Here is a 13,469-nt window from a genome sequence, read left to right on the forward strand (position 1 = left end):
TAATAATAATAATAATAATAATAATAATAATAATAATAATAATAGTAATAATGATAAATTACCAAACAAATTTTAGTATTATATAATCCATAAATGATTGTTAATTAAGCAGTAATCCATTATCAAAAGCAATTTATTAATTAACAAGAAACCCGTTTGGCCCATCATCTAAATCTAATTATACGATTCTTCAATTAAAACATTTAAATTTAATTGACACATAATTTTTAATTGTTTATATATCTATTATAAAAAATATTTTCCATCACCATTAACTATAAAATATTATACAAAAACAATAATAAAAAACCTTAATTAAACTTAGCTGTATGATAAATGATTAAGTTATTTCCGATTTATAGATTGCCCATATCGTACTATGATCCATCTCAATTAGCAGTCTGGCATATAAATATATATATATATATATACTATATATAGAGCCAAAGGGTATTGACAATTCTATTGCCGCAAACTAAACACCGAGACAATAGACGTCGACGCAGGATTCAGCGCCGGATAATTCACCATAGCCTATAATGGTAGATGCGGGACAAGGGCTTTATTATTGACTTACGACTAATAGTCGCGTTGTAGATTACACCATCACTATATATACATCTATACATATATGAATGAATGAATGTATAGCATACGATAGTAGTTCATACTGCTGCCAATCCAATGAGAATTCTCTCTATTCTATATATTTCTCAGTACAGAGAGTTAAGCGCACCGAGAGATAGACTGAGTTTAGTACAATACCTATGTTCATTGGCGTATGATGATCTATTGCTCATTTTCCGGTTAATGTTGATAAAACGAGCTTATACCACGTAGTAATATCAATAAAACTATCCCTTGTGGCTAACGGCTAACGATTAACGACTTATAACGACTAGAAGCTTGCAGGTTGCAGAAACCTTTTCTCATAACATTTTTTATCATTTATAATAATTCCTTGGACTCTACTACTACTAGGTAATTAATTATTGATAGTATTGAATGAATACAACGTTAAAATTGTTGGATAGCTTGGTGTTTTAATATATTTATACATAGCCCCTTATGGTCACTTGTCCCCCTGATTGTCGTGAAATATGTCGCGATTTACACGGGAGATTGGGCTCATCGGTGTCTGGGGACTAAGTACGCTTTCAATCCCCCCGCTGATTCAGGATCAAAAAAGCATTTGCTAAATCCGATGGGAGGAACTATATACTATATACTATATACTATATATAACAGTATATAGTGTATATTAGTGTGTCCCGCTTAGTTTAACCATGCAAAATCGAATCCACACCGACATTTTCCTGTTGACGCTCTCATGTGCTTAATACATTTATCGTTTATTTATTTTTTACCTCTTTTTTGTTTTATTTTATCTATTTGTTCTCAATAAATCATTTAGAATAATTTCAGTTTTAAATCCGTATTTTTTTTTTTTTTTTTTTAAATAATCGTTTCTCTGGATAACAAAAATTAATCATTTGATAATAGATAATAAATTTGACAAAAGAAAATATATCTTGAAAAAAATAATTAGTTAAATCTACTAAAATTTGATCAGTATTCAAAATACTAATCAAGTAATCACTAATAGTTTATTTACGATTTTTGTACAATGTTTCATCTGTTTCCCGACTTTCTCAAGTACTAAATTATTGAAAAAGTCGAGAAACCGACAAAACGTCGGTTTAAATTTTTAATAAATGTTAATAATAACAGTTATTATCCAAGGAACTGTCAACTTATTTTTAGTAATCAGGTATAATAATCACTAAATTATCCATATAAAAGTGAGTAACACTTGATTTATCGAAATAATAATCAATTAATTGTAACGTCTTGCTTGCTTGTGGAGATTTATACTAATCTATTTATAATCTGTTAACTGTAATTTTCTTTAATAGACGAGATTTTACCCCAATGGTTATTTCTCTGTCACCCTCTATATGTCTATGGTTTACCAATTTTCACGATAATCGTTTTCAACTACAGTATACTTTTAAACCTCCAATATTCCCTCTCTTTTTCTTATATTTTATTTTATTTAAAAAATACTCAACACGTGCAATCTATATTTGATAAACTTTATAAACTTTAACAGCAATAGAGCAGCAGCAACCTTGTACACGATACTTAACGTGCTGGTGTCAATATTCAATAGGGAGATTGATTGAGTTTCTGAATTCCGAGTTGAGTTGACGATCGTTACCATAGCGACAACACACCATTACACTATTTTCTATTTTTATTTTTACTATTCACGATCATATATTTTTTACATTACAAGCTCTTCATCTTTATATGTATATAGATATATAATACATACGTTTCTACTTTAAGTGATCGGTATGCTAAGAACATAATATCATAAGAAGAAAAAAAAAGCCATTTTACGTTATTTTATACTTTTTAAAATTGTGTACGTATTGAGGGCCGTATCGTTCATTAATATAAAATGAGAGACAATTTTTAAGACGTGCAGCGTTTTGCCTCTAACTAAAAATCTATAAATTATATATTGAATAAATGTCTGACCCACATGATGACGAAAGTCATTACAAACTAATTGACAAGTTTAATAGAAAAAATTTAAATTGAAAACTTTATCTTGAATTTTTTTCTTTTTCATTCTTGAAAGAAAAAATTCAAAGTTTAAGTAAAAAAGTTGTTTTAAAATTATGCGGCTCTAAAAACCAAATCGATCAAACGAAATAATTCATCATGTAATGGTATTTCCGAATATTTTTTTTTGTTTAACACAAGTTGATAAAAAAACAAAAAAAAAAAAAAAAAACATTTTCATTGAATTTTCCTAGAAAGGTTATATATATAAATAAGCATCAAATATATGACGTTAAATAAAAATAGCTCTTGATAATGAATTATTATGAAAAACGGTTTAAATTCCAACGATTAAAAGATTGTCACGATTGGTAAAGAATGGTAAAAGCAAGGAAACCCATTTTGATTATTCACTCTCATTTCTCTACTTGCTATTGAATAAAGAAATTTAAGAAAAAAAAAAGTTTAAAGAGGGTGCTGCCAAAGAGAAAGAGATGACGAAAAAGGAAAAGGGGAAAGGGTAGTAGGAAAAGTAGTAAAATAAAAAATAAAGAAAAGGTATCGCGTTGCTTTGGTTGTTCTCGTTGGGGATGCATTATTCCAGGGACTGCTAACACGGTTTTTACATTCACACCAAACGATGGAAATACGAGCCCTTGAGTAGTACCAACTTCTCAAGTTTCTTTTTTTTTCTCTCTATAGCTCATCTCGACATCAGCTAAAGCCTATACTTTTTGTTTTTATCGTCATCGTCGTTGTTCGTCGTTCGTCGTCGTCAATAATAAAAGACAAAAATAAAATATATAAAGTCAAAACTTAGCTTTGCGATATAGTCAATATACCAAACCCAAGTTGCTTATTCTTATCTGTATTCTATCCTTGTACTTTAACCTATTGCGTTACCAAAACGCGGTCTGCAAGCACAATTCTCTTCATTGGTATACACGGTGTATATAAACCTACTGGTAACCGTGTTATTGGCATCAAGAATAAGACCAAGACTATGATGAAGACATTCAAGCTTTCACAATCATCATCATCATCATCATCATCATCTTGAGTACTTTGTCTTCTTTTTCTTCTTCTTCTTCTTCTTCTTCTTCTTCTTCTTTTTATTATTGATCTTTTTGTTCTTGTTCTTCTTGTTCAAGTAAAGAGACGTCGGCGTCGGTTTTAATTTACACCCATAGAAATTAATGGCCGCTTGCCACTCTTAATTGAGACTTGTCTGATATATATCTACAACTCGTAATCCGTAAGACGGAGCTTACGATACCGCCCCAGATTCATTGCTACGATTTTTCATTTTATTTTGTGACCTGAATGATAATAAAGACCAAGATATTTTATACAATGTGTAAGAAATCAATGCTAAAGAGTGCGTGCACAGAGCCTATACGGCGTAACATCTTCACCTCCGCCAATTTGTAAAATTTTAAAGAAAACTTGACTTCATGCTACTAGCTCGTCAGGTACCCAGGCTTAAAAATCAATGCTAGCGATGATTATTGATTATAACCATGTCACTTATATAGTATTTTTATTTTAAATAATTTTTATACAGAATAAATATAGCTATTGCTGATGAATATTAGTCTAGCAATATACAGTACAGATACTGATAACGAGACTGATGATGGTTTAGTCTCTTGAGTCTCTCGAGTCTCGGGTCTCAAGTCTCGAATTTAGATGTCAAATGTTGCTTAGCTAAGACAAATGTATTGCTATGATAATGTTAATTTCATGTAAATGACATCTGTGAGGTGCTAGTAGTAGTAGTAGTGGTAGTGATAGTGATAGTGATAGTCATGGTTATTGTATGATTATAATATAGTAGGCGAATTTCGTAATGGTCATGTTAAGCTTTTGGAACATGATGTTACACCAATTGATACCTATTCCAATATATATTGATATTATAATAATATTAATTAATTACATAGTTAACTACTATTTCTTGATTTATGTATTTTAATCTGAACTTTATAAATCTTATAAGTTACTCTAGGAGAGATTATGATAATAATTTAATTATTTATATCTAATATTATAATATTAATTATTTTATCGTAATAGTTAATTGTTATCTTAAAAATTACTTGCATTGTGTTTTTTAATAAATTTAAAAAAAAGACAACTGTACAATATTATCATCGATTAAAACAAATCTTTAAGTATGGACCAACATTACTACCGTGTCTGTACAATATTGCAAATTGCACCCTTGACAAAATAACTATACGGTTGGAAACATGGTGTTATTGTCTCTACTCGTAGTTTTCCGCTTTCGTCCTAGTCTTATGCATAATCATAATCATAATCATAGTCATAGTCATAGTCATAGTTATAGAGGTTGTCGTCAAGTTGTACCAGAATGTCGTCGACGTGCTGTCGTGTACGACAATCAAGTGTTTGAGATTATGACGAAGCCCCTGGTCACGTATTTCATTAACCAGGATAGTTTTGGTACACTAAAGTGAGTCAACCAGACAAGCACCCAATGCAAGACTTGCCAGTGAAATATGTTTGCTCTTGTTCTCTTCCCTTCTCTTCCTTTCCTTCTTTCTCTTGTCCTTAATATGATCCTGTTGTAATTATGTATCCCCTTTGTATTACATTGTTGTTGCTGTTGTTGATTTTTTTTATTTTTTGTTATACTTAATCTTCAATTATCTATAAACTTTATTAATAAATAACAATAATAAGACATCTATCAATATAAAAATCAATAAATAATATTAGTCTGACATGTATTTGATTTTTTTTTTTTTTTTTTTTTTTTTTTTTTAATAGAGTAAGATGATGATGATGTTAAATTACCATATTGATGTAGTCTGCTATCATAGTAGTGGACTTTGTATATTTTTAGCTGACATAAAGTCTCTTATAAAAAAAAATCGAGAATCGACAGACAGAGAAAAAGAGATGAAAAGTGTTTTTTTTATTTTTTATATTTTTAATATTTTTTTTATTTATATGCCGAGTGCCTTTACTTTGCTGATGCATTTAGCCTGTCGTCTAGGAACCCCATAACGGTGTATCGGCTTTCATCTTATATTTCCCATTCCGTCCTTAAAGCAGCAGGCAACAGCCAAGGATCTTACTTCATCTTCTGAGATTTAAATCTTGTTTGGCTGCGGTATCGAGCCATGTCTACTTTAAGATTATATTTTCTTCCTCGATACATTGAGATCTTGTAAGACTTTTATGTAATACCGAATCACTATTGATAAATTATTTATTATTAAATTAAAGCAAATCAATTGAAACGTATATAATTATTTTTGTTTGCAGATAGAAATTTGTTCAAGCGCCCTAACAGACGTAATTCATGCTGTTATCAACGGGACAGACGGGTGTCTCTTTTGTTTTGGTCATGCTGGTTTAGGTAAATATATGTTAATTTTTTTATATTATAGTTATAGATAAATATACGCACATATATGTATACATATTTTAATATGATGCTGTCAGAAAAAAAAAAAAAAATTAAATTCTCTATTAAAATGATTTGAAGAAGGTACTAGAGAGTTGTTTTTATCTATTTTTTAGTTGGTCAAAAAGTATATAGTGAAGAATACACTAAAGCGATATGCCAAGTTGTTTTACATTTTAAGTTGTGATATCGAGTTTGCATGCAAATGTATGATTATACAACGAGGGGAATAATGTCTCTGCGAGGTATGAAAATGGAAAAGGGAATGAAGGGAAAGGCACACAGATCTTTCTCAGACATGAAACAGCTTGAATCAGATTTAATAGAGTAAGACTCAAAAATAATTTAAAAAAGATAAAAATACATTTAAAAGGAGACAAAGAGATAAAGACAACTTGGAAAATCGAAAAATGAGATAAAATATGCCAGTAGGACGTGCTTCTACTTACTGTTTTTTTCTTTTCACGTAACATTATTCTTTTCTTAATTTTTTTTTTTTTTTTTTTCCATTAATTAAAATAGCTAAAAAAGTTTAATTATGATACAAGTTATAATTATATTTTCTGTTTGATATATTAAAAAAATAAATAAAATACACATGGAAATTTACTTAGTCGCAGTGAAAACGTCAAAGGGCTAAATTAAAGCTAACTTAAATTCAAACTCACTTTATAAAATAAAATTAATCGTTGAATTTTGACGACGGTATTATGTTTTACTTTGTCAAAAGTGAAAAACATCAAACTTTAAGTTTAAGGAATAAACTTTATTTTTAAATAACTTCTGATTATGATTATTATTATACTTAATTGTTTAAATGAAATATTAATAAATAAATACATTTATTATTAAATTTTGTAATTTTATCACTTTTTTGTGTTAAATTATTAAAAATATTTACCATTAATCATTTATAACGTTAAATTAAACGAATTTTTAATTAAATAATAACAACAACAGCATTTATACGTTTTTTTTTTTTTTTTTATGAAATAGTTAAATAATATTTAAGATTGTGTGTTTTCATTACTTTTACGGCAGCGTGAAAGTTCCATTACCTACAGTAAAAAAAAGAAATTAAAAAAAACTTTAGACTTTTTCATTTATAATTTTAATATAAACCCTAACCCAAACCCTTTTCTTCATAATTAATTATATTATTAAAGTTGTTTTAACTGTCAAAAAAAAAAAAAATTGAAAAAAAAAATTTAAAAAAACAAGAGGAAGAGGAAGAAAAAGAAAACAAAATGAAATAATAAAATACGTAATCAGTCAATCACAGCTGCGGTAAAAGAAAAAAAAGTTTTTATTAATTTTGACTTTTTAATTATTTTTTATCCCAGTTGTAATTTGAATAATTTAAGAGTTTAAAGAAATTTTAAATAATTATAGCAAATAAAATTTTAATTCATGGAGTTGACTGTTGATTAAAAATGTTTTTTTTTTTTTTTTTTTTTAGGGAAATCTCATACAATGCTTGGCACTCCAGAAGCTGGCCATACTCTTGGTGCTATTCCATGTGCAATAACGTGGTTATTCCGCGGTATATCTGAACAACGACAAAGGACAGGTGCAAGATTTAGTGTACGAGTTAGTTGTGTTGAATTATCAACTGGACAACATCAATTGAAAGATCTTTTAGCTGCATATGCAAATGGTAATCATCAATAACTTAAAATTTAATATGTATATCAATCATTGCTAGGATTTTTTGAGTTATGAGGTTTTAAATAAATTTTCATCTAACTAACAACTATAGTACACGTATTATTTCGATTTTACATTTATTCATTATTATTATTATTATTATTATTATTATTATTATTATTATTATTATACTTTTCATTGTTGCGAGAGATGAAAATAATGTAAAAGAAAGTCAAAGAAAGACGATAGTGAACATCTCACGTATTGCAGAGCTTTCAACGCTCATGTGAAAATGAATTGTAAGAGATAAGAAAAAAATAAAAAAAATATGTGTCTGTATGTCAGTATACTCTTTATAAAGAGATAATGAGAGTGGTAGAGAGAAAGTAAAAGAGAGTAAGAGTTAGACGTGTATTTTTTTAGTCAATAAAGAGAAAAACATACTTTTTTTTTCACTAAACTGTGAGTAAAAAAGCATAGATTCAAATTCTAGTACTACATATATAGATATTATTCTATTTTTTTTTTTTATTCTTTGTTTTACAAAAAATTTGAAGTAAAATATACATAATACATTTTCCTTATAATAATTTATATTTAAACATTATCAAAAATGAAATTAACATTATATTAATCCTTAAATTTTTTTAAGTATTTTTTATTTAAATAAAAAATAAATTTATTTGAAAAACTATTAATCTAAAATAAAATGTGATGGATAGTAGTCTCAAGATGATATCAAGTGTCCCAACTGTATCTAATGTACATCAATAAAGGAGTAGCGAGTAGTCTGGATGGTCTGGATGGTCTGGACACGGTCACGGTCACGCGTTGAGCTGGAACATATTTTTTTTACTGCCCTATCGAATACAGGGGTGACTCTTTTATTTAAAAGATCCTTTCCTTCTCCCTTATATATTTTTCTTTAAACTTTTTATCCATCCTCGTTTTACTCAGTTATTTATTTATTGTATTTGTCTTTTTCCAACACTAAACTCAAAACTTAACTCAACATTTCACCGTTAGGTAATACATATATAATATAAGATATCGATATACAACGAAACGATATAGGTGGCCTTTAAAGAGAAAACATATCGATTACATGTTTCCACACACAACTATCTTTTTTTTTTATTTTAAAATATAAAATTTTTTTATTTGCCCTCTAAAAGTATAGATATCGAGAATATAACTCGTATCGAACTTGCAGCTTGCGTTCATGCGACCGTCCCACATGCTGCTAATATTACATTTTCTGGTTTTCCCTTTATATTCCCTTTATATGAATATTACCACGTGCCGTTGTGGAAATTTTATTTAACCAAAACGCCAGATCTATCTTTAAATGTTTAAATCAAAAATATATTATTATATGGACATATAATCATTATAAATAAAAAGGAAAATTTTAAATAAACCGAGTTATCTAACTGGTTATCATTATTTTTTTTTATTTAATATAAAGAAAATACGAAAGAAAAAAAATAAATTAGATAGATATATACATGTATAAACCTATATAAAAAAAAAATAATATTATAGATTCAGAACAATCACCAGCAGTTTATCTACGAGATGACCCACTGTTTGGTACACTGCAACTTCAGCAACACAGTGAACTTCGTGCTCCGACTGCTGAACGTGCAGCATTTTACCTAGATGCTGCAGTTGCTGGTCGCCAATCTGAAGATAATGATGCTCATATGTTATATACTCTCCATGTTTATCAATACAGTGTTGCTGGCAAGGGCGGAGGTATATTTTATTTATTTTTTTTTTTTTTTGTTTAATTTTTATTTAAATTTATTTGTTTTTTAATTGAAATGATAAATTTGAATAACAGTTGCTGGTGGACGTAGCAGACTTCATTTAATGGATTTAGGAAATTCAGATCGTGGTAAAGCAGCTGGTGGAATACCCCTATCCGGTCTTGGTAACATATTATTAGCAATATTTAATGGACAAAAACACTTACCGTATAAAGAACATAAATTAACACAATTGTTAAAAGAATGTCTGGGTTCATTGACATGTCATGCCGCAATGATAGCACATGTATCACCAAATGCCCAACATTACACAGATACTTTAACAACAGTCCAATTAGCATCACGTATACATCGAATGCGCCGACGTAAAATTAAATTTGTAACCGGTAATACACAAGGAAATGGTACAAGTAGTGGGAGTTCTGGTGAGGAAGCTGCACGACAAAATAGTGAATGTGATCCAAGCTCAAGTGATTTATCAGCTGACACTGTTATTTATGTTGGTCCAAGTGCTGAAGATGCAACTGATGGTGAGCATCCACCAGTTTATTTACCAAGTCTTAATTCTGGTGATCAAAGGTGCGCAATGGGACGTATTTTACGTGGTTCAGCTGCTGAAAGACCTCAAACAAATAAATTATTGGAAGAACAACAACAACAACAACAACAACAACAACAACAACAACAACAACAACAACAGCAACAGCACCAGCAGCAACAGCAGCAGCAGCAACAACAACAACAACAACAACAACAACAACAACAACAACAGCAACAACAACAACGTAGTCCAGCGCATAATAAAATAACAAAAGCTGTTAAATCATTAACACAAACAGCATCTAAACAAACATCACCTGCTCATAGTATTACACCAAAAGCTAGTCCAGCGCGAAAAGCTACAACTAAATTATCAAATAAAATAACAGATTCACCAACAAATAGTAAAATTCTATCTGTAGCAGGTGGTCCATCAGATGAACAGTGGATTGATGGACCAAGAATATCGAAATCTAAAGTTGCTGAAGCGAGACATTTATTTAAAGATGCTCATCATAAACGTGAAACTTGGATTGATGGTCCTTTACAGCCATTACTTAATCAACAATCATCTTTATTATCATCATCATTGCAACAACAACAGCAGCAGCAGCAACAACAACAGCAACAACAACAACATACTGGCTACGGTTTTATGGATAATCATAAAAAAATAATGATAAGAAAGTGGGTAGAAAATCAGTCATCACAAATTCAACGGGCTAAGCACACGTCATCGAGATCTGAATCTAAATCAGGTCAATCATGTGGTAGCGGTAGTGGTAGTGGTGGTATTTTTAAAGATATAAATAGTGGTGGTTGTGGTGTTGGTGTTGGTGTTGGTGTTGGTGGGGGATCTACATGCTTTAAGATGTCTGATGATAATGAGGATGATACCTCATTGAGTACTGTGGGTAGTGATAGTTTAAGAACAACTGATGCTGATGATACGATAGATAAAATATGTAGTAATAGTAGTAGGGCTAGCAAGTTATTAAATTTAATAAATATTAAGTCAAATACTGATTCTGGTTTAGATTTAACTACTAGTCCTGTTATGGATGATAGTATTGATAAGAGTAGGGAATTAAATACTCGTGATGAAGATTACGATGATGATGATGATGATGATGATGATGATGTTAATATTATAGATTTTGATGATGTAGAAAATGACAATAACGATGATGATGATGAGGATGATGATGAAGAAATTGTTGTACCTCCACCGTTGAAACTTATTGAGCCATTAAGTAATGGTGTTAGTCGTGAAGTTTCAATGGAGAGTCTTAATTTGTCGCATAAAGATATTGTACTACCATCAAGGCATTCATTGTCCTCGGAAGATGAAATTTTAGAGATTGTTGAAGTTGAGGATTTTGAACCCGTACCAATGCAAGATTCATGTTTGCAAGTTACTGAAGAAGATATAGCACTTTGTATGGGTGAAAATCCGTTACCTGAAAGCGATCAAGAGGAACATCCGTTGAGGATTTTAAGTCAAGAAAACTTAACAATCGTCTCTACGTTTACTGGTAAGTTTCTTTGTTATATATACTGATTTTATATCTTATAAAAGCTTTGTTTTTTTTGGGAATTTTTGTGTTGGGTTAGTATAAGAGATAATATAAAAAAGAAAAGTCATATTCAACAAAAGTCAATATATCTGTAATCTTTGAAAACCTACGGGAATAAAATAACTTTTGTCGATTACTTTTTCAAGTGCCATTATGACTCAAGATAATCCTATTTATTCTTTTAAACTACTACTAATACGAAGTTGATAAGAAAACTTTGTTTTTCATAAAAAATAAATAAAAATTAAGAGCTTTATTTTTTTATTAATCTAATATAATAGGAATTTTAAGTTTTTTTTTTTTTTTGGCTTATATTACATACAATTGTTACAATTATTGATAAAATAAATACCCTTGCTAATAATTAATATATTAATTTGTTAGATTCGATGTCAGTAATGTCAGACAGCGAGCGTTACAAACCACAATTTTCATCATCAGTTGGTACAGGTGTCTTACCACGGCCTTACTTTGACCATGAGGACTTTCTTGAACAAGAAACTCGACACAAGTTTGATCAATTGGCTCGACTTCATGAACTATACCAAAGTAAACTTGCATTGGCCAATGTTTCTAATTCAGTGACTTATCAGAGAGAAAACTCATCTGTCGTCAGTGTTCGTGATGTTCCCTGTAATTTTTTTTTTTTTTTTTCCTAAAATTTTTTTATATAAATTTATTTTATTAAGTTTTGTAATTTAAAAGTAATTTGTTAAATTAAATATTTTTCTAGCAAATGTCTTCCGTCCACCATCACGCTGTCAATCATTATCATTGTCAGATGTACTTTTTAATGATAATGCAAGTAATCATGGTAGTATATACAGTGAACCGGCATATATTGTTGGTAAAAATGATACAGAAAAAATATGCGATAATTGCCGTCAGAGTATGTCACGACCTGCTACTGCATCATATTGGTATCCAACAACGTCACAAACAATATCATCAACAACAACGGGATTGGGAGGAGGAGGAGGAGAAGGATTATCAACACTATTATCATCATCAGTATCAGCATCAGCAGCAGTAGCAGCAACGACAACAACAACAACAATAACAGCAACAACAACAGCTGTAGCAGGAATATCACAAATTGCCAGTAATAGTTTAGCTCACTTGGCAAGTCCAAAACGTTATTGTAGTAAATTTGGTGATTGTAATATATCTAGTCTACGACATCCGGATGGTGCATCAAATCCAAATCTAAAAGAGGAAATTGAAAGGATACCGGGCAATGGTGCTTCAGGCTCTGATCCAGAAGAAGAATATATTGAGGCAAAAAAATTATTTAACACGGCTATTGAAAGGTCTGAAAGAACTGTCACTGGAAAATCAGATATTGAAGAGGAAATTAAAGTACCAGGTATTAATATTAACTTTTTTCTTCTTTTTTGTTTATTTTTTATTAATAACAATAATAAAAGTATTTTTATTTTTATTTTATTGTTTTAGTAAATGTACCATTAGAATTATCAATTCCGTCCTCACTACCGTCCTCAGGTCGTATGCAACGGAAAATATTAAGCCTCGGTTCATCACTCGGATTAAATCGTGAGAGTTATGACTCTGGTGCTGATTCAACACCACGTGCTACAAAACTATCTCCAGCTACTTTATCAAGGTATCGCGCTGAAAGTTCAGGTTATGATAGCGTAGTCAGAGACAGCGAAATTAGTAGCATTGCTAGTGATTCATCAAGACAAACTAGCGCACTACAAGAGCATCAAGGTATTTTTTTTTCTTTTATTATTTATTTTTTTTTTTTTAAATAAATAAAATCGCGTCCCCAATAGTTAATCTTTAAAATTATAATTTTCAGAGTTTATTTATTTATTTTTTTTTATAATAAAAAAACAAAATTAGTAATTTCTTTAAGTATCCCTTGAAACAATGGTTTTCTCAGGTGGCGCACTAGGAGTT

General features: G+C 29.8%; 1 protein-coding gene across 3 annotated transcripts in view; it reads left to right on the forward strand.

Annotated features, from left to right (window-relative positions):
• The window catches only part of LOC103575984 (uncharacterized), a 120,420-nt gene that overhangs the window by 105,848 nt on the left and 1,103 nt on the right, over positions 1-13,469 (forward strand). For 2 of the 3 annotated variants that reach the window (XM_053741811.1, XM_053741810.1), the window contains exons 8-14: positions 5,869-5,962; positions 7,470-7,667; positions 9,203-9,415; positions 9,504-11,504; positions 11,931-12,179; positions 12,280-12,912; positions 13,002-13,277. In XM_053741811.1, coding sequence (XP_053597786.1) covers positions 5,869-5,962; positions 7,470-7,667; positions 9,203-9,415; positions 9,504-11,504; positions 11,931-12,179; positions 12,280-12,912; positions 13,002-13,277 — 3,664 coding nt within the window. Of the gene's footprint in view, positions 1-5,868; positions 5,963-7,469; positions 7,668-9,202; positions 9,416-9,503; positions 11,505-11,930; positions 12,180-12,279; positions 12,913-13,001; positions 13,278-13,452 lie in introns of all 3 variants that reach the window. The other variant, XR_008404211.1, reaches the window with a different exon arrangement.

Source organism: Microplitis demolitor, chromosome 9, assembly GCF_026212275.2.
Source record: "Microplitis demolitor isolate Queensland-Clemson2020A chromosome 9, iyMicDemo2.1a, whole genome shotgun sequence".
Taxonomy (NCBI): domain Eukaryota; kingdom Metazoa; phylum Arthropoda; class Insecta; order Hymenoptera; family Braconidae; genus Microplitis; species Microplitis demolitor.